The sequence below is a fragment of the Cuculus canorus genome, chromosome 14 (genome assembly GCF_017976375.1).
Source record: "Cuculus canorus isolate bCucCan1 chromosome 14, bCucCan1.pri, whole genome shotgun sequence".
In the NCBI taxonomy this organism is placed as follows: domain Eukaryota; kingdom Metazoa; phylum Chordata; class Aves; order Cuculiformes; family Cuculidae; genus Cuculus; species Cuculus canorus.
In genome coordinates this window covers 5,494,898-5,515,940 of record NC_071414.1, presented here as the reverse complement: position 1 = coordinate 5,515,940, position 21,043 = coordinate 5,494,898, and the positions used below count along the sequence as shown (strand labels likewise).

At 39.2% G+C, this 21,043-nt stretch overlaps 1 protein-coding gene across 20 annotated transcripts in view; it reads left to right on the top strand.

The window, feature by feature from the left end:
• The window catches only part of TENM2 (teneurin transmembrane protein 2), a 961,638-nt gene that overhangs the window by 916,123 nt on the left and 24,472 nt on the right, over nucleotides 1–21,043 (top strand). For 16 of the 20 annotated variants that reach the window (XM_054079360.1, XM_054079361.1, XM_054079368.1 and 13 more), the window contains 7 exons: nucleotides 4,023–4,233; nucleotides 8,688–8,807; nucleotides 10,287–10,548; nucleotides 11,266–11,533; nucleotides 12,646–12,789; nucleotides 14,332–14,581; nucleotides 17,512–17,532. In XM_054079360.1, the coding sequence (XP_053935335.1) occupies nucleotides 4,023–4,233; nucleotides 8,688–8,807; nucleotides 10,287–10,548; nucleotides 11,266–11,533; nucleotides 12,646–12,789; nucleotides 14,332–14,581; nucleotides 17,512–17,532 (1,276 nt within the window). The remainder of the gene's footprint in view (nucleotides 1–4,022; nucleotides 4,234–8,687; nucleotides 8,808–10,286; nucleotides 10,549–11,265; nucleotides 11,534–12,645; nucleotides 12,790–14,331; nucleotides 14,582–17,511; nucleotides 17,533–21,043) is intronic. The other 4 variants (XM_054079372.1, XM_054079367.1, XM_054079365.1 and 1 more) reach the window with 1 other exon arrangement.

Here is a 21,043-nt window from a genome sequence, read left to right as displayed (position 1 = left end):
AGGAATTATGTTCTGAAAGCCCCCAGCTCCTGAAGCTAGTGAAGGATGAGGATGCCCTCTACTGAGCATGTGCTCGGAAGTCTTGTTTTGAAACACAATTGTCCCCTGCTGGGTACAGAAAGCATTTTCTCAAGCAGATGGATATCAGGTCAAAGTTGACTCATTCTAATGTGCATCATTAATCGATCCTGAAGCACAACCTACAAGTATTTGATGAAGAGTGGAAACTAAAGATAATTTACTTGGAGGAGTTAAAAAAAACCAAACCAAATAACTCAAGCATCAACTTTACAAAGAAAGGTGTAACACAATTCTGGAATCCAGTCATCTGAACATGATGAGAAGTATATTCAGTAAAGAAGGAAAAATTATAATGAGAGGTAAAACATTAAAAACATTAGCAGTAAAATATCGCTATTTCTACTGAAAGCCTTTTAGGTTTTGTAATGGTGTTCAAGAGGAACACAATAATAAGGCCATCTTAAAATATGGCATGCACGGGTAGATTATTCTACTTACATGTAAAGCTTCAAAATTTTCTTCTTGCTCTGTAGTTAAGTCTGCCAACAAGCTTGCAGAATAGTTCGCAGAATGTCAAGAAATCTATGTATCCATTAGCAGAAGCAAAGCCTTCATGAAGAATTCCATGTCACTTGATTTGTTTCTGAAAAGATTTGGGAATTCAGAAGAACCACGAACAGCAATGGCGAGCTAATCCTCTGGTGCTGGTTTAAATTAGAGCAAAATTTCCTATTTCTGTCTTCCCAGCAAAGGCCAAATCAGGACTTCTTTTGGTGTTGAGTTGTTGGAGAGGTTCAGTACCATCTTAACTCTGTCTACAGTCTCTTCCCTTTAGCACAGAGTTACAGAGAGCTGCTAACTGGCCACTTTAAGTTCAGATGTGTATGCTATGAAAAGCAGCAATATCTTGGTAAGGCTAATGGTGAGGGTTTTGTCCTTGAATTAACCATATAAATAATTCAGTGTGCCTGAGGAAATCTGGAAGATGACAAGCTCTGAAATGTATATTAAAAAAACAAAGTACTGAATTCTAATTGAAATTCGTGCTTATGGCAGAGTTTTCTCTTGCAGAAGATGCATTTTTTTCTAGTCCCTGTTTTGATCAACTGAGTCTAATGCAACTAAATGATTCTGTAAGAATTTGCTTCGTACAGTATGTGTATGGTGGTACAATATGGCTAGAGAAATGGGCTGATAGGAACCTCATGAAGTGCAACGTCCTGAACCTTGGGAGAAGCAACCCCAGGCACAAATGTGTGTTGGCAAACACTTATTTGTCGTGAGGGTGACTGAGCGCCAGAGCAGGTGACCCGGAGAAGTTGTGGAGTCTCGACTCTTGGAGATACTCAAAAGCTGTCTGGGCGTGATCCTGAGCAGTTGGCTCTAGATGGCCTGGCTTGAGCTGGGAACTGAGCAAGATGAGCTCCAGGGGGCCCTGCCAACCTCAGCCATTCTGTGATAATACCTCCGGATTGCAGACTAGGTAAACACGATCTCGAAACAAATATGTTCTGACAGTAATCAATACCCTTTCATACGTGGAGTCAGTGATTTCAGAGCAACAAAGTAAATAACGACAGCGATGCAGCTGTGAATGCGAACGCTATAGCGATGTATAGGCCTTGGACACCAAACAGCAGTGCCCAGGGCAGATCCGTGCCTTAGTTCTGCTGTAGCAACAAACTGCATCAACTACTTGGCACGAGTTAAAACTATCTGAATTCCTGAATCCTTCCATCTGGGAATAGATTATTACAGGGGAATATAGCCATATATTTCAATTAATAATGTTTCAAACTAGTAAACTGTGTTATGGTATATGCCTGTTTATTTCTAAATACTCTTGTAAGGATCTGTGCAAGTCTAGATTCACATAACTGCATAAAACCCTTCCAACATGAAAGGAATTATACAGAGGTTTCTCCCTGGTATTGAATGGAGATGTTTCTAGCCTCCCTCTGAACCGGCAATTCAGAGCAGTTTGATTGCCTCCTTGATTGTTTGTGAGATAACGGCGAGATTGGCAGTGACAGGGTAATTTACTGAAGATTGCAATGTCAGACTATATCCAAGGGGGCCTGCGAGCATAAAGATGTGATTCGCATGACTGACAGTACCCTGCGAGATTGATATGCCAATTGAAAGTTCACGATGTCATCAGAAGTGTTGGGTCACAGCATCCCATAATCTGCTGTGTGATGAGGTCATTAAAGGCACAACATATGCTCACCTCTAATAACAGGTGTAGCAAAAACACGATGCAGCTTGAACAGGTAAGTATAAATTTGTCAAAGGGACTAATTTATATCCTGTGTTTTGCTTTTGTTATTTCCAAGGTGTTGATAGGATTCTCTTGAAGGGTAGTCATCTGAACGAAAAAGCTGAGTGGACTAAACAGTTCATAGTTGTAGAGATGTGACAAACTGAGAAAGAATGCAGGATGCTGGGAAAAAGTTCTCTATAAAGAGCTTAATAGGGAAACTGCCTATAATCTTGAAGCTAATGATGTCCTTACAATGATTATATAAAATAGGTGGAAAATGGACCTTAGCAAAAAAGAAAATTCCTAGCGCCACTTTGGAAAGGATTTCAAAATGAATGGAGCTCTTAAGGTGAATAGGCAAGTGACCTTAAAGCGAAGTATAGCTCTTGCAACAAGGTAGTTTGTCTAACTTAAATTTCCTTAGAGGGATGACTTGTTGGCATACCTTGGCAATTTTGTTTCTAAATCAGAAGCGGTCATTTCAGGCACATGGGATTCATTGGAAATGCAAGGCTAATTATAAAATAGGAAAGCTTTTTGTAGGTTTGGATTGGTTTTTCTTTTGTTGTTTTTCTGGTAATCACTGTATATGCTGGTCAGTTGAAAGTCATGAAAATACATGAGTGATGATCTTGCTCTAAGGTACTTTTGTCAACTAACCTACTGGAAAGTTCTGTCTCATGTATGGTATTCAGTACGTGCCCAGGTCATATTTGTATTCAGACATCAAATTAATATGCCCTGGGGCGTCTCTGAAAGTTTACAGACCTAAGTAGAGTGCTGATTGAATGCCAGATTCTTGCCAGAGCAGATGAACAAATGCTTCTGAATTGTTAGAGATTATAATATTTTAAAGGAAATGGTTACTAATTTCTAAATTACAGCAGAAATCCATTGAGAGAATGTATTTCATTTAAATGGTGATGCTAAAGGAAAGGATGATGCCTGGAGTTATTACTGTATGTGCTAAAATAGTCGCTTGTGATTTATCTAAGCGTACAGATTGATCTCCTCATTGAGGATTCCATTTTAGTTTCTGGTGTTTCAATTCTATTTTTTCTTAAAAATACTTCTTAAGAAATATTCTTGATGAATAACCTAATATGTAATATGGTGACTAAACCCACCAGCTTTGTGACTGGTCCTTCCTTATCCAGACAAGTTCTGATTGAGATATCTATGGGAGGTGGGAGCACTCCCCTATGAATTGCCAAAATAGGTACAATGTCATTTTTATTTTACTTAGGTAATCGCAGCTTACTCTGTTACACCCATCCCCTTGCCTTATCTCCCCAAATGGAATAAATGAAATTAAAAAGCATAATTCTCAAGACGCTTATAGCCGGGCAAGGAAATCTAAAAAAAAAAAAAAATGCAAAAACAAAGAAAGGGAAAGAGCTAAACAGGCAACAAACCAATCGAACAAAAAAAAAGTACAAAAAATCTTCTACTCATTCTACTATTTCCTCTTCCTAATTTCAACCTGTAATAGATCTCTTTGGATTTGATTCTCATCGAACACTGGTTTAAATTAATTGTGGCAGTAACGGTGTTTAACCAGCATACTCGAGAAGGTCTCATCCTCATTGCGCTATTGGTTCAATTTCCAGTTTTATGGTGTAGAGATGGTATGAAGAGTAAGCATTAAGATTTTTTCCCAGTGCCTTAAGAAGTCCACTAGATATTATTGCTTGATAGCGGTGTAGCCGGCTGAATCTCAATGATTCTTACCTTTCAGATGGCTTGGTCGACTGCCTAGATCCAGACTGCTGCCTCCAGGCTACCTGTCAAAATAGCCTGCTGTGCCGGGGTTCACGAGATCCTCTTGACATCATACAACAGAGCCATTCTGGTTCACCAGCTGTGAAGTCATTCTATGATCGAATCAAGCTCTTAGTGGGGAAGGACAGCACTCATATCATCCCAGGAGAAAATCCCTTCAACAGCAGGTAGCAGCTATAAATGTGATGCTGTATATGTGCAGTTGCATTGTGTGCGAAAATTTCTCCCGGAGATTTTATTCATGTTTTAACATGCGATGCTGCTCTCAGGTGCTTCATGTGTTTGCATCTCAGGCATCATTCCCAGTGAGGGCACTCTGTTGCAATTTATGATGTGGCCTTTATTTTACAGCACTGACTTTTATTAGCATCTTAACACATTGGCACCACCTGGAAGTTACCTTCCACTCAGGAGGAGCTTCTGAGGTTCATATTTTATGAAGACTGTGGTGCAAAACAAGGGAAAATACAAACTAGTTTCCAGTTAGAAAGCGGTTCTGTTTTATTTAGTGCTCTAAATACAAGTTTCAGTAATGGAATAACATTTCAAATTATTTTAGAGATGCTTTAACTTAGTGGGGTTATTATTTATTCCTTATATAGAACTGTTCTACGTGCATCATCAATACATCTGTCTGGGTTTTTGTATTCTTCTTGCTTTTATTTTTCTATGTCTGTTCTTCCTATAATTATTAATTATATATTTACAATGAAACAAAGAGCCAGCACATCATTAACAGATATTTGATCCCTTTGTATGCTTACAAGAAGCTTCTTGTTTATCAATATTATTTAAATATGTCTGGAAAGATGCTAAGGAATTGATGAATATGTTAATTATGTTTGTATTGCCAAAGTGAAAACTGAAGTAAGAACTTCATTTGAAACAATGCCCAAATGATTGGACTTCATTACAGGAAACTTTTTTTCAGTCAGGATTTCATTATAGGCTTGCTGGGTTGCATAAAGAAAGTCACTAAATACTTGTCTGTAAAATGAGGATCACAATGTTTCTGGAAACATCAGGCGGGTCCCCATTGTATTCATCACTATGGTGCTCAAATAGCACAATGATTTCCATATTATATCAGAAAAACCCTGCTGGATCCTACTCCAGATAACACAGACTTCGTTCTGTTCTGTTCTGTTCTGTTCTATTCTGTTCTGTTCTATAATATACACACATGGAGTGTTTGGAACAATGGAAGAAAATTGTTCTGTTTTCATCTAAATTTGTGGTGATACTTTTTTCCTCATCAGCTCTGTAAAAATGAAATGGAGGAATTCTTGTAATTTTCTGCAATGTTGCATGAAAAAGAAAACAAGACAGAAGAGAAGCTTACTAATTCATGAGGCCGAATAATTTGTTCAAAGAGGAATACAAGCCATAGCATAAGAGCGTATATTCCACGGGCTGCTTGGTACATGCTGCTCTAGATATGTTACAGTCAGCAAATTCCCTTGAGTGAAGAGGAGCAGGCAGTTTCCTCCTGCATATTGTATGCTAACCAGTGCTTGAGCTGCTGCCTTATTAAGACACCTAAATGAGTGTATTCTCTCTGTCTGTATTCCACTATCACCTAAGAACTGTTTAGCTGTGTTACATGCATGATCTAACACTTTATTCCTAGATCTTCCAGCATTTTACAGAAGCAGGTGATTATACTCCAAATCTCTAGATGAGTACAGTGATGTGCAGATGATCTTGCACCATCTGAGAAATATCAGAAATTATATTAGAAATAATCAAACTGTTTATATATGGGTATGGGTTGTAGTCTTCTAAACAGCCTCAGAATTAGAGCTCTAGACTAAGTGGGAGTTGAGCACTTCAGTCCTGAGGGTCCTCTGAAATTTTAGAACATTTTTTTAATATGTTTTCTAGGATTCCTGGTGGCGGGAATCTTAGTTTTGTTTTATTCATCTGAAGTGCATGACATATTTTAACATCTCTTTGCAAATGGCATATTAATGACGTTTTAAAATTGGCCTTAGCCTTGAAGATGTGAGGGTGCTTTTGAGAATTCTGCAGCTCAGCTGTTATTTTTGGTACCAGTTTTAGGCAAAGCTAACATATAGTGGCAAATTGAAAGTTTTAAAGCTAAGCTTTTTGACTTTTAAATAGTGCCACAGGGTTAGAATCCAAATTTCATGTATGCTGAAGCTTCCATGGTCTCAAGAAGTAGCTACCATGAAAGATAACGGCGTCTCTCTGTTCTTAGCTCAACCTCTTATTCCATTGAAAGAGGTTTAAAAAGCAGAAAAGAAGTGTTAATGATTTTTTCTCCAGTACTAGTATAAGAATAAGCAGTTATTTTCTACCCTGCTAAAGCAATAAATAACAAAAAGTGTTGATTGCAAAATTATTTAGATCTTACTGATCATTTCTGTGCAAAAAAAAAGATGAAATGGTTTTCAAGAAAGGAATAGTTACATGTTTTTACACATTCAAATTCCTTGTTTTAAAAAAAAAGGATTTAATGTATAAACTTAACTTGTCAGTTGTACTTCTAAACGATTGCCACTAAAAAGGTTGTTCTATGTGTGACTGTTAGTTAACATCTTACTTCTTATAAATCCAGATTTTAACTACAAATTTTAATTTCTATTTTGTTCTATATTGGGGCATTTTAGAAGTAAAAAGCAGGATTATTGGCCAAAATGTTCTTATTCAAATTATTCCTGAAATAATAAAATTGAGAGTAGAGGATATTAAGTCATGGACATTTTTATTTCTCTTCTGCCTTATGATAATTTCTTTCTGAATGTGCTATCTGCGCTGTTCCCCTATGGAAGCGTGAGTGACTCTTCCTGCAACTGTTTTTGTTTGTTCGCATGTGAAATAATTCAAGCAAAATGAATCATGCCAAGCCAATTATCTTGGCCCAATGTGTTGCCAAGTAGATTTTCTCAACAGGTATCGATTTCTATTAAATTCCATAACCTGTTACAAAATGTTGATTTCAGAAATAAAGAAAAACTTCAAGAAGTGCTTGAAAATTCTCAAGAAGGGTGACAGAAATGGCTCATTTTCATTAATTAGTTTCTTTTTTTATGTAATATTGGAGAAAATATTACAACTTACTTGGAATAGAAAATAAGAGGCAGTTGTTAAAGTAGCTGGTATAATGCAGTCACAAATGTACATTGCAACACCTCGAGCATTTCTGAGTTAATAGAAAAGGTCTGAAAGCACCCGCTGATATTCCTAATGAAAGCAGGTGTTCTCTGAAACGTACATTGCTTTGGAATTGGAAGCATAGGGGATCCTGCAAGTGTTAGAGCCATCTCAGAACCCAACTGCATTTTATCAGCTTTCAGCAAGACACAGCTCGGTTTAATCCCCTCGTCGCGCAGTTGGGCGCAGTGGGCGCAGACGGTGTTGGGGTGCTGTGGCTGTTGGGGAGCCCTCAGCCCACCAAGCCTGGGGGCAGCTCAGAAACAGGGCTTTCCATTTTCTGGCACTCTCTATAGCTATGGATGAGAGCGGGTGGATCATGCTGGAAGCGCTTCATGCTGAAATAGATTTTTTTTCACCTAGGGCTATAGCAAAATGCCATTATGCGGTCCCTGAGATTATGGGATACAGCAGGATTTAACTTTCTCTTGTTAACCGCAATCCTCTTCTCCTTTTTTTCACATTTCCAATGGAGGAATAGAAAGCATCTTCAAGGAGCCTTCCCTTTTCCATCTCCCTTTTATAGTGAAGCTTCCCCCACTCGGCAATCTGCTTCTCTCGGGATACAGGGAAGGTAGAAGGAAAAGGAGTCGGGGGTGAAAACTCCCCTCCAGCTGATAGAGGAGAGGAGAAGGGCAGGACGGGACTGGCCAGGCCAGAATGCAGCAGAGCAGGGAGAAGCCAGACTTGCTCCTCTCAGTGCTCGGGAGGCTGAGAACGCAGCACTTTCCACCCACTATGCACTTGGCAGCAGCAAAGCACTCTCTAAAGAGAGAAACACTGACTGTGTCCCTTTCAGGAATAACCCATCTTCATCCTCTTTAAGTTAAGCACCTTGTTGGCTAAGAAAATTCTTTATTTTGGCCTTAAAACCAAATCCTTTCTCCTGTTGACAAAGTGAAAAGCGGGGATTACAAATCAAGACCAAATGCAGTGTACAAACAACAGTCACTCCCTAAGATGAGGGATCGTGAGCCTTAATTTGGAAAATGGGTTGTGTAAAAAAGACGTATAGCATTATGCCGTATTTTTCAAGTGTATTAGGCAGGGACAGTCCACAGACACAGTGTTGTACCCAGCGAGGGTTTTGAAAGTGCCCGGCCATCGTTTCAGTGGGACTTTAGGGTCACAGTTCTGGCTTGGCTGAATGTGAGGTGGCTTTCCATTCTGCAATGCCTCATTAGACAATGAGACAAAGCTTCATTAAATGAAGAAGGCACTGGCTCCCAGTTTGTATACACAGACCTCACTGCATAGACACACAGTTTCTTAAGTATAAAGATGGAGCTGGGCAATATTGTGGTGTCTTCAGCATTCTAAACATCTTTGGACTAAATTGGATTTAGAGTAAATGAGGCACAAGTGTTCCACTACTCAATTTATAAACAACGTAGCTTTGCTTTTGTAACTAACTGTCATACCTTTAATTATCTTTCTTTTTCAGTCTTGTGTCTCTTATAAGAGGCCAAGTGGTGACTACAGATGGAACTCCTCTAGTTGGAGTCAACGTGTCATTTGTCAAGTATCCAAAGTACGGCTATACCATCACTCGTCAGGATGGCACGTGAGTTTGCTTGCTTCATTGAGTACCTATTTTGTCTGTAGTATCTTTGCCGATTAACAGATGGTGTGATCACATGGAACCATGTGGTATCATGCATTGCTTTTCTCTCAGAGTGAAGAGCTATTAAGTAAACGTAAAAGTGATTTTTCACATGGCATTTTGAATACTAACAGCAAGTAAATATGAAAAGGCTGACTTCTGATAATAATGTGTTAGCAGGCAGACTCCTTTCAAGTAAATTGCTCTGCATCTATGAAAACATTTGTGGACTACAGGAATACCCAGCCAAGATCAGAAATATTTTATTTTAAAATTCAAGGCAGGCTAACACTGCTAGGAAAAAAAAATATGGTATCACTATAGAATAGTATATATTTTTTAAAGTTCCCTTCTGCCTCTCGTTCCTTTTGAAGATCACTATCTTTTGAGTTTCTTCGGGGTAAAGTATAATCAAAAGATTCTAATTGAATATATTCAGACAATTTCCTGCTGTGCAAAAAAACTGCTTTTCCCCCTTGATTTGAAATGCACAGAAATTCAGATAAACAAAAATCAATGTGTCATGGTTTATCTAGTTTACTGGCTGTGGTAACTAAAACAGTATATCTGTGCCACACGCATTGTAAACAGTCACTATTTTATCTTGATCTTGCATGCAAGCCATTGAAATAAATAAGTCAAATGAACTATAGGGAGTATTTCATTTCCACATGTCCCAGAATATTATTCTGATGTGATGAAAGTATGATGTTCTTGATCTCAGTGGTTTAATCCTACACTAAATGGTGAACTGAGCTGTATTTAGATCTGAATAGATTATTGAAATCATTGGGTAATTTGTTACATTGCCAGCATTTACAGGAAACAACTGAAAGCTACTTCTCTTGTCAGAACTACCTAGACGTATTTTATTCATTTAGGGCAGCTTTCAAACTGCCTGCACAGCTCCACATTACCGCTATGATTAGGTAGGGGATTGAGATTGAATACCTGATGTCTCTGAAAAATGATAGATTGGTCATCCTGGGAACGTGAATTCGTATCTTATTTGTGGAATGCAAACAGCAAAACTTTTCATTACTGTTCTCTCACTGCCACGCATCCCATTCTGTGCATGATGTCCAGCATCTTTTAGGAAAGGATAATTCAGTGTCCAGCTCAGTATGAACCCGGCTTCTCTGCTGATTATATATATATAAAGGTGACCTGTAACAGTAAATGTGATGGTTTGTTTGCTGGGTATTTTTGATTGTTCAGTGCAGATTTTATAATGTATAGGAACAAGGTTTGTCTGGGTGACTTCAAATCATTGCTTGTCTTGGCTGGATTTCAGTTGTTTAGTGGCCAGGTTTCACATCCCATTACTGATCATTTGAAGCATGACACTTAAAATATACCTGTTGGTGTAGGTATACCTATTTCATTAGCCAGGAATGCTATTACTGGAATTACTCACTTCTAAAGCCTACATTTTTCTAGATTTGACTTGGTTGCGAATGGCGGAGCATCCTTAACCTTGCACTTTGAACGAGCTCCATTTATGAGTCAGGAAAGGACAGTATGGTTGCCGTGGAATAGTTTCTATGCCATGGACACACTCGTGATGAAGACAGAGGAGAACTCCATTCCCAGCTGTGATCTAAGTGGTTTTGTCCGTCCTGATCCGGTCATCATTTCATCGCCACTTTCAACCTTCTTCAGTGATGCTCCTGGCCGGAATCCTATTGTACCAGAAACCCAGGTGAGAACAGCGTGAGTGAAAAGGATATAGAAATGAGTGGTCAGATGCTAGTGCTGACCTGAGTGCTTAGCACAGTGTCATCATTTGTCCCCTGGAATTGCTATGGCAAATGCTTTTGTAGAATTGCATTCATTCTGACAGATACCAGGCTTTCTAATGAGGTCTGCGGGATATATCCTAGATTCATATTACTAAGACACATTTATCTTTGACTACCTTGCACCTTCTCATTATCATACAATATATCAAATATATCTCTTTATTTCAGTTGACAGCTCAGGTGTTTCAAGAGAATTTTGCGAAGGCTTGGTGTGTGCTGCTAATTGCAGGCTGGTTTCTTCTATATGATTTAGGACAAAGGAAAACTCTGCTGATGATATTGTTTCACTACTTTATCCAGTTAGCCTTTACTTTATACTGTTAGAGGAAATTGTGAGTTCCTGTGGCTGTATTTCTTATGTTCCCCTTGTACATAACTTGTAAAACTACTTGTACTTATTTTCACTTTGCCAACAGTGAACTCTTAAAAAGAAGTGTAGGCAGATGCCATATAATTATTTGTTCAGAAATGTCAGCTGAACTGCATCACTGCACTGATTTGAGGATAGCCATTTCCAGGAGCAGAAAGTCATCAATTGATAAGAATATGCAAGGCAATATTATTGTAAAAAAATAACAAAGCCCTAATGTAAAATGTTTGATCTTTCTCCTATTCAGGTTCTACATGAAGAAATTGAGATCCCTGGCTCTAGTATAAAGCTCAGCTACCTGAGTTCCCGTACTGCCGGATACAAATCCTTACTTAAGATCATCATGACTCAGTCACTTGTGCCGCTGAATCTAATCAAAGTTCATTTGATGGTAGCAGTAGAAGGGCATCTGTTTCAAAAGTCTTTTCAGGCATCTCCCAACTTGGCATATACGTTTATCTGGGACAAAACAGATGCATATGGTCAGAAGGTGTATGGGTTGTCAGATGCGGTAGGTAAGTCAGCACATGCAAGCTCTAAAACTTTCCACACAATTCTTAGTAAGAAAACTGCAAAGATTTCTTATGGAGAAGAAAATATAAAATAAATGCCACTTGTCTTCCTGACACAATTTTTCTTTGTATTATGTTTCTTTTACGCATTAAAGATCACATTCAGAGGGTCTAAATTCCATCAACATGCCGGTGTTTCCTGATCGGTAGCTGACTTAGAAGGTTTAGACCAGACAGTGGGAAAAACTGGCCACAGGAACTTAGGTGAAACCTAGCCCATCACTATTTTTATGTTTTCTTTCAGTTATCAAATGAACATGCTGGACTCACTAGCATTCTGCAGTGGATTTGGATTTCATGCATGCTGTTATTATAGTCTCTTGTGGTATAACACATTTGAAATGAAAATTAATCCTCTTCAGTCTTATAGTTCTATAGCTGCTATCAGTTTGCTTCATTCTGGTAGATGGGAAGAAGAGTGATCATCATAATTTTTTTAAGTTTTCACTTTCATTCAAATATCAGAACAAATTTGATACGACAGTGCCAAAAATGGGCATTGTAGCTCTGCCAGTGTGAAAAGAGGACTTACTTTTAAATCTTATTTCTTTGTCATATTTTCTAACATCTTCTGTGCTATAGCTTTTCTTTCTGATGTTATTGCATAAGGTATTACTTTCCTGAGCGTGTGTGTGTGTGTGCCTATAGGCACACCAAGTTTTCACTGCTCCTGGGCATATGGTATGTAAAATGAACACACTAAATAAATGCCATCGACATCTGGCAAATTAAGATCTTTCCTGTTACCTGATTGGATAATTTTATTATATTTTAAATGCTATTGTACTCACTCTCCTCTTACCAAACCAGTCACTTCCCAATGCCAGCTATTCAAAGAGAAGAGATCAGATCCCCGCAGAGTACGTGTGAATGAAGTTTCAAATTTGTCTCTAGTCAAAGATCTGAATTTAATATTGCAGAATAAAAGAGAGGAATATAGTCACTCCATCTTCTTGAGGGGACTGGGGAACCGGAATGTTGAATGAGTTGAATGTGCTCTGGACATTTAGTTCAGTGTTTGTTCGGCAAGTATATTAGATTTTATTTTATTTCAGTGTCTGTGGGGTTTGAATATGAGACTTGCCCCAGTCTCATTTTATGGGAGAAGAGGACAGCGCTGCTGCAAGGATTTGAACTAGATCCTTCAAATTTAGGAGGATGGTCTTTGGATAAACATCATGTACTCAACGTCAAGAGTGGTGAGTTAGTTAATTCCATGTGTTTTCTGTGCTTTATGGAGTTTTGTCTGAGAACACTTTCTATTTGCATTATATTTACATTTTAAAAAATGCAATTTCACCACTCTTTTTCTTCCATCTTTATCTCAGTGAGGCATAGGACGTTTCAATTGTCAGACAATTTTTGTAGAATTTCAACAGCTATTTTACTGTTCTGCACAACGTGACTTTCTTAAAATCCAAATCTTTATCCTCAGTATTGTTGTTTATTTATTCCCCTGTACTTTCTGTCTTCCCTCCCTGGTTTTCTGATTTTAACCACACCCATTCCTGATTCCTGTTGTTTGACCTTTTTCCCTCTAATCTGAGATAGGGCTTAAAATGAGTATGAGCCTGTGATGAAATAGTGAGTCTTATTTGTCTTTTTTTCTTTTTCCTCACCTTTCTGTTTTATCCTCATTTCTTTTTGTCTTTACGTATCCTAATCTGAATGCTCCTGGTCTTCACGTTGTACAAGAGACTCTTGGGGAGCTGATGCTTAGCATGTATTTGATTTGATCTGTGTAAAGTGTTTTCTACAGCCTCCCTGCTGATCCCTGCATTAACAAATTGCAAACCATGTTGTTGCTCAAGAAACCTAAAGTACTGTTCAGAACAGGCAAGATCAGGCTATTTAAACTTAATTTAAGTGCTGTGCAGTGGATCAAACGCTGTTGAGATAGCCATTTGGATAGAGCATGATATTCACTGTTGTCACCAGTGGGGAGCCAGTTACTTTACGTTAGGATCCTACAACTGCATTTCCAAAGGAACACGAAGCTAAAAGTTTCTGGCCAGAAATCTAGAATCTTTGATACATTTGACACAAACGCTTTGTCAGAGAATCCATTCCCTTCTCGGATCTGCGCTTAGAGCTAATAATTTGAAAAGATATCCCATCTTAAAGGCATTTCTTGAAGCCTAATAAAGATCCCTATCACTAGCTTCCTTCTTGGCTTTCATCACTGATCCTTCTAGGAGTTTCATCTTTCTCCTATCTTTTCCTTTTCTGTGCTGTTTTCTTCTCTGGCATCTCCATTCCTTATTTTTCATTTTCTGCAAAGTGTGTGAAAGACTGAGAGGTGGGAAGAGAGCGGTAATATTGGCACAAAATTCCAGACAAAATGTAACGTAGGAAACTGGAGTGAGGGGATCCAGGAACACAAGTAAGGGACATATCCTCTCCACTCTGTTTTCTAACTTCCCAGTTAATAAGACAGCCTAAACCATCGTGCCAGGCCAGAGGGGTGTAGGGGTGTATTCTTTCATAATGAATACCAAGGGACTCTGGGTTTAGGTTTGGGCCTGTGGTTGTGTACGTGTGTGGGTTTTAACAGACAATCTTCATTAAACCTTTATTTTTACTTCTGCAAACCTCTTTCACTCTTTTTCCACCATTCAAGTGCCAAGTTCTGGAGTCATTTCAGTGTACAGTCCTTAACAGCAGCTGTTGAAAAGAGAACTACCCGAAGTCTCCTGCAATGAATGACTGTAATAACCAGTTCTTCTCCTCTTCGTTATTAGGTATATTGCACAAAGGCAATGGAGAAAATCAGTTTCTAACTCAGCAGCCGGCTGTGATAACCAGCATTATGGGGAATGGGCGCCGCAGAAGCATATCCTGTCCTAGCTGCAATGGTCTGGCAGAAGGAAATAAGCTTTTGGCCCCTGTAGCACTAGCAGTGGGTATTGATGGAAGTCTTTTTGTTGGCGACTTTAATTATATTCGGCGTATCTTCCCATCCAGGAATGTTACTAGTATATTGGAGCTGAGGTAAGGTGTTAATCTCAGCACTTCATTTCTGTAGCCTGTGCTCAAATCAGCCTTTACCATTACTTTTTATAATTTTGTAAAACATTGTCACTTTCAACTTATTTAAATTCCAGTGGAGAAATGGGGCACAGAAATGCATAGTTCAAAGCTTATCAGAGCAATGACCATAGAGGACTAAAGAGTACCAAGCAAGTTGTACAAAAAGGGCAAGCCTTCTTCTGTCCTGTTGGTGATCATTTGACACAATCTCCCCTCAGCACTATACATCATTTAGTTATGTTTGAAAACTACAGAATTGACTGCCCTTAGGTATCGAGCCAAGGCGATAAGCAAAGCTATAACAGTCTTAGGAGATTAGATGGAAGGCTTTCATATCAATGGCTTTGGGAGCCACTTCCCCACTTCTTTCCCGTACTTGTAAGTCTATTTCTGTAGGTTGTCGAGTGCGGTTAAGATTGAAACAGTCACTTTGCATCATCAGAACTCTTATTAAGATTGTATCTCTGTCCCTCCATCACGCTCTGCCCCCAACACTTTGCCCCAACATTAAGATTTGGTCACTTAACAGGGAAGGCATGACTGTAGAGCGTACCACTTCACTCATTTCTGTTCCATCTCCTTTTTTTCATTCTTCTAGGAGAGGCAAGAGCTATTGCTTCCAACTGTAACTCGTGTAGCTGGACCTTATAGTTATAGCGCTGAGTATTTGCAGAAAAATGAGAAAAAATGCTTGCATTGGCTCTCTTCTGATGCTTCTGCAGCCCAACCAGGCAATAGTACTAGTGCTTCTGTAAATTGGATATAGCTGCAAAGTACACTGAGCAAATTTTAGGTCATTAGCCTTTTTTTTAATGATATGGCCAATAACAAATTCCTCAGTTTCCATTGTATTTTTATACATAGTTCATAGTATAGTATGTAGTTCATAACTAGAGGGGGAAAGTTCAAAATTACTGGACTGTTGAAAATAGGAGGCCTAGCTCTATTTTTTACCTCTCTTCCATTCATGTCATTCTGTTGATGTCACTGTTGTGAATTCTGATTTATTTAAGAGAAAAAAGATCTGATTCAGGCCACTTCTACTCTGAAATCACTCTCTGACACCTACTTCATATACCATCAGGCTGCCTCATTATACCTAAAACCAAAAGTCATAGATCATCTAGTGCTTTTTGCTAGCAGCTCAGTATAAACCACGGAAGGTAGCCAATATGGAGAGTGACCTGCTATATTTATATCAATATATAGAATATGCTGGGGTTTTTTTTCTCTAATTTATTCAGTTCTGTTTAGGTTTCTAGTAAATAGTACTACAGCTTTACAGGTGAAAAGAAACATTTTCAAATTAAGATACTTACTATAAAACACCTCATACCAGCCAGTGAGAAAGTTTCCTAGCACACCTGGTATTTGAAAATAGCGTCTCCAACTTTACAAGAGTATTAATCTGAGTACTTTGCTTTCTGTCTGTGCAAGAGAGAACTTTGGCTTTTCAGCACAGGAAGGAAAACGGAAAAGGACATCAGTGAAAAAACAGAAGATGGACTTCTTAATCTGCTTTTGTCCACTTTCTCTTTTGCTTTATGAAATTCTGTTTTAAATAGCGTAGTTTCTTTAGCTTCTATTATAGCTGTTAGCAATGAATAATAAAGCTATTGTAATTCAAGGGCTGTTGGACAGCTGCAAAAATTGACAGACGGAGTTTTAGGATTTGCAGTGATGTCTTTTGCCCTCTGTGCTTCTAAAGGGAATTAAGGTCCATTTCAGGAAACATCATCTATAGCAGTAATTGTAATTCAGTTGTCATCTTAAAATGAAAGAGTTACACTGGTAAGAGTTCAAAGATTTGAGCTATTTAACTACAAATGAGAGCAGATTCCTAGCTAGTATCAAGTAGCTTGAATAACATTGCAAATACTATGTACATAAGTATTGCAAACCAAATATATCATTCTATTTAGCTTTCACAAGGGATGTAATTTTGGTTTTACATAAGCCAATATAAACTTCAAATCTTCAGTAACTTTATAAGTCAGAATATCCCAGTGTGTGTATTTGCTTCACACTGTCCTTTATGAAGGTGCCTGATCTGAGTAGCTAACAGGAATTTTGACTCGAGAGTGTTGCACTTCATGTTTAACGTTAGTATTGCAAGTTTGGGATTGTGCATTGAGTGCTGCAGCTCAGGAGTCATGAGCCTCTTTGTTTCATTCAGTGGATATTCCTAAATGGAAACAACATAAACCCAATGAAACACTGTGGTGTGAAGAATGTATTAATTTTCTTCAGAGGACAGTTTTCCTTTGACTTTGACTCTAAACTAGGCATCAGTTACTGCTCTATTTCTGCCATTGTACTCTGTTGTACTGCTCACATAGGAGGGTTTTTTTTACCCTAAGATTTCCTTTGATGGGCTTAAGTAGATACCAAGAGGCATCCAAACTTGCTTTAAGCAATTATTTTAGAAACTAAGGGGAGAGGAAAATAAACTGTGTAGTAGCAACTTATTTAGAAGTAGCCTGTTGGAAAACTACTTTGGGTAAAGAGGTTTGCCTCCAGCTGGCGGACAATATCCTAAGCCCAGTGCTTCCCCCTTCCCAGTTCTGTATTCAGAAAACTGCCAGTTTTTCTCACTCCTGGCCCACAAGCTACACATATTTCCATGTGAAAGCTCTTTCAATGGTCCAGAAAGTTCCCTGTAAAATATATGGTGGGTGGGGGTTTGGGGCAGGGGTGTCCTACTAGGGAACTAGTTTACAACTCTGTCACTCCCAGTCGCTCTTCATCCGTAAATCAAGCAGAGGCTAGTGCTGAAAAGAGATATCTTCTCCTGTGTCCTTTTGTAAAATAAAACAAATACTATGTTTGCTTTACCATCTATTCTTCAGCTAACTGTTTGTTCTTTTTTCTTCTGTTCCCTTTCTATAAAGAAATAAAGAGTTTAAACATAGGTAAGACATGAGCTCTTTCCCATATAATTTGATATGGTTTGTTTGCTTCATTGTGTTTGCTTTTTGTGTTGTGCTTCTTGTGTAATGTTATGTTCTTCATGTACCATATATAGAAACATTTTTATGTGCTAATTGTGTGTTATGAATATGATAAGCATTAGCAATTATGAAATGCAGTCAAAAAGCAACCAAATAAGTTCTGACAGTAATTAGAAATTTCTAGTAGAATGCGAGTATAATGAACCCCGAAGCTAACTTCTATATAAACACTTCTCCCTGCTGTCTATAATTGGTCTAAATGGTTGAGGTAAACTACAACAGCAGTTTTACAAATGCCAAGAAGGTTCACAAAAGCACTAATGACTGCAAATAGGTCAAAAACTCATTTTCCAGTCATTAATGATTTTCTGAACCCTCTGTCCTTCTTCATAATTTACTTTCTATTTTCTGTCATCAAATACATTTAACAGGCAGTCAACCTGTGGGGCTGGTGGTATGCAACCACTAGGTGCAGTCGCTGTAAGATTCGTGAGGGAGGCATCACCTTTCTGGGCCTTAGGAGGAAAGATTCTTCATTGTCACACCTGAGTACTGGGCCTTTTGGATGGCAGCAACATAGGAAACACTTCTTCCGTGCCACACCTGGGACAGGGGTATGGTCACCCTGGAGAATATCAAGGCCAAGATCAAGTAGAGCTGTTGTAAACTATCCCATAGTGTCCTGTGCATCACCCTTTCATACTTTCCCTGTCAAATGATGCAAAAGATTTCTGGACTACCATTTCCCCTTTACAGTATATTTTGGTATAGCAAGTGTAACTTCACTAGATTTTCTTATCTGGGTGAATTCGTTCTCAATTTACTAACGATAATTGGTGATGCTGGAGGCTCCTCATTTGTGACTATAAGCTTAGTTAATTTTTCAGGTGCTTAGAGATTTGCTCTGGGCAACTTGTCTTTTTGGTGAAATTTAAAGAAAGGCTATTGTTGCACTTTTGTGAACTTGATGCGTGTATGAGAAGAACAGGGAGGACAAACTGATCCTGCCTGTACTTGCTGTCATGCACAGGCTCCCTCCCATCCCAGAATAAGGCTGCATGCGGTGGTTACTGCTCCATCCATCAAGGAAGGGCTAGAGAAAGGGATGTTACTGGCAGAGGCCTCTGAGCGATACCGAATGTTATAGAAAATTGATCATAACAAGGTACAAGGCTTCATATAATTCATATAATTCAAATAAAATATTAGAATGGCGTGGAGAAAACAGGACAGGGGTCTTTAATTGCTCGGATGCCACATGAGAAATATTTACTACTCATGTATAAATGTGTCCCTGGCAGAGGTAATAATTGAGCAGTTTCTTTGGGGACACAAGGAGTCCTTGTTGCTTTTCACCAGTCAGCTGCTACAGAAGTCCCTCAAATATTTTACGTGAAGGGTCTCTTCCCCTGTCTGTTCCTTCTCAAGCTCAGGAAAGAGCAAAGGGATATGCGGCAGATCTGCAGCTCTCCGTGAGCTGCTCCCTAATCTGGAACAAATGCTCATGACTGACTCCCTGGCAAATCTACCCTGAGGGAGATTCCAGAGGGGAAAGGCAGGGTGAACTCTATGGACTCACTGGTGACTGCAGGAGAGGAGAGGGAAATAATGCCATGTTCTGCCATCGCTCTTTCCCCTGACTCATTCGCTATCCCATCCCGGTAACAGTGGGACACACCTTGAGGCAAGCTGAGGGCAGAAGGGAAGCAGGGGTGCGCTCACTCAGGAAGGCAGGCACAGGCTGGTGAAATCCCATCGGGAAAGGAGACTTTTCCAGTCCCAGTGAGTGGCTGCTCCATGTAAGGCAGCAGGGCCTCTCCCCCAGGCATCGTTGTGAGCGGTTCCTACCTCTGACACCAAGCAGAGCCCCTGCCTCCAGCCGCTGTCTGTGCCCAGCTCCAGTTTGTACCCGCCTTGAGTTTTCCCGTTAAGCTGAGGTGTTATGGCCACGTGTTTTAGAAAGGCAAAAGTCACCCTGAGCCAGAGACTGGAGCTGCCAGGCTGCAGCACTCAGTTATTGTCTCATCTGCTGCTGGTGCCGAGCCTTGAGCTAAGTAAATCTGGGTGTATTTGTGAAGTATGGCACAACACAAGCACCACAGCAAAGTTTGTTCTTCAGTGTTAAGGGGAAAAACATGGTGGAAGAAGAGAAGAGAATTTCAAAACAATGACAAGAGTGCAGGTGTTAGCATGGCTCAGATACTCGAGAGACCGGAGAAATCTAGTAAATGGAAAGAAAGAATTTCATATGTGGCAAAGAAGATGGAGCTTTATTTTGGAGGTACGAGAAGGAACGCGGTCTAGTGAAGAGGTGCAGTCTGCTGCTGAAGATAAGGAGAGGAGCTTGGGGAAGAAAGAGATTGTGCTCTAATCTCAAGCATGTCACTAGTCTCCCTGCATAACTTTGTCTATACCACTTAATCTCTCTGTGCCTCAGTTTCCTCCTCTGTAAAACGGGTATAATACCCATCTTTTTAAAGTACTTTGAGATCCATGCATGAACTAAACGTGCCAAGTATTTTTTGTTTACTGTATTTTTTTTCATCTCTAATTTCTACACTCCTAGACTTCAGCAGATGGCATTACCTCTGCCTACTGAATTTTGATCAAACCAATCACCTTCCTGCTTTCAACAGTTTTAGAACAAACTGTTACTGACCTAAATCATGACACATCAAAGACTGGCATAGAGGAAGATACTTGTAGAAAGTGATTTTTGGGCCTCCTCATTCCTCCAAATCTGGTCTTGACCCCATGAATGCAGTTGTCTTTGTGCTGCTGATAATCCAGCTGCTGAAAGTGGCCTTACTATAGTTTCAGCGAGTCTGATCAAGAAATGGCATACGCCCATCATAACTTATCTCTGTGTATCCTCACTCTTGGAGATGGGCACTTTTGCCACATGAAACTAGGAGTGTGGATATTTGGAGGCAGATATCTCTGGTTACTGGTAAGTAACCTTCACTCTTTTTCTTCCTGTCTTCATTTGTCTTCTATGCTTTGAAACCACCATTGACCTTATTTACACTCACCCATAGGCTTCAAAGGCTGGAAAATTCACGTCATGCTTAAAATCCAACTACATTGAGTTAAACTAGCCAGGCAAGATTTTGAAAATATTTCTGCGCTGCAGCTCTGTGTGTGTGAATGTATATATATCGCTAAGACTGACGTTTCTCAATTTGCAGATGATTTCCTAAAGTAGTTCGAAAATGTGACAAGCTGTCAAAAAGCATATATTTCAAAAGAGAAGTAGTTTTCCCTATGAGCACCCATTCTAATCGCAAACCGAGGACCAGTTTGTCAGTAACAGAAGGTTTGGAGTTGAAGTCAGACACTGGGGGTCTCTGGTTTTTTTATAACCAATCTCCTTTGCCGTAAATGAGATTCCTAATAAGAATGAATGAGAATGAATTTGCTCTAGGAGTAAATGTATTATGCCTCTGCCTCCTATTTATACGAGACCTCACAA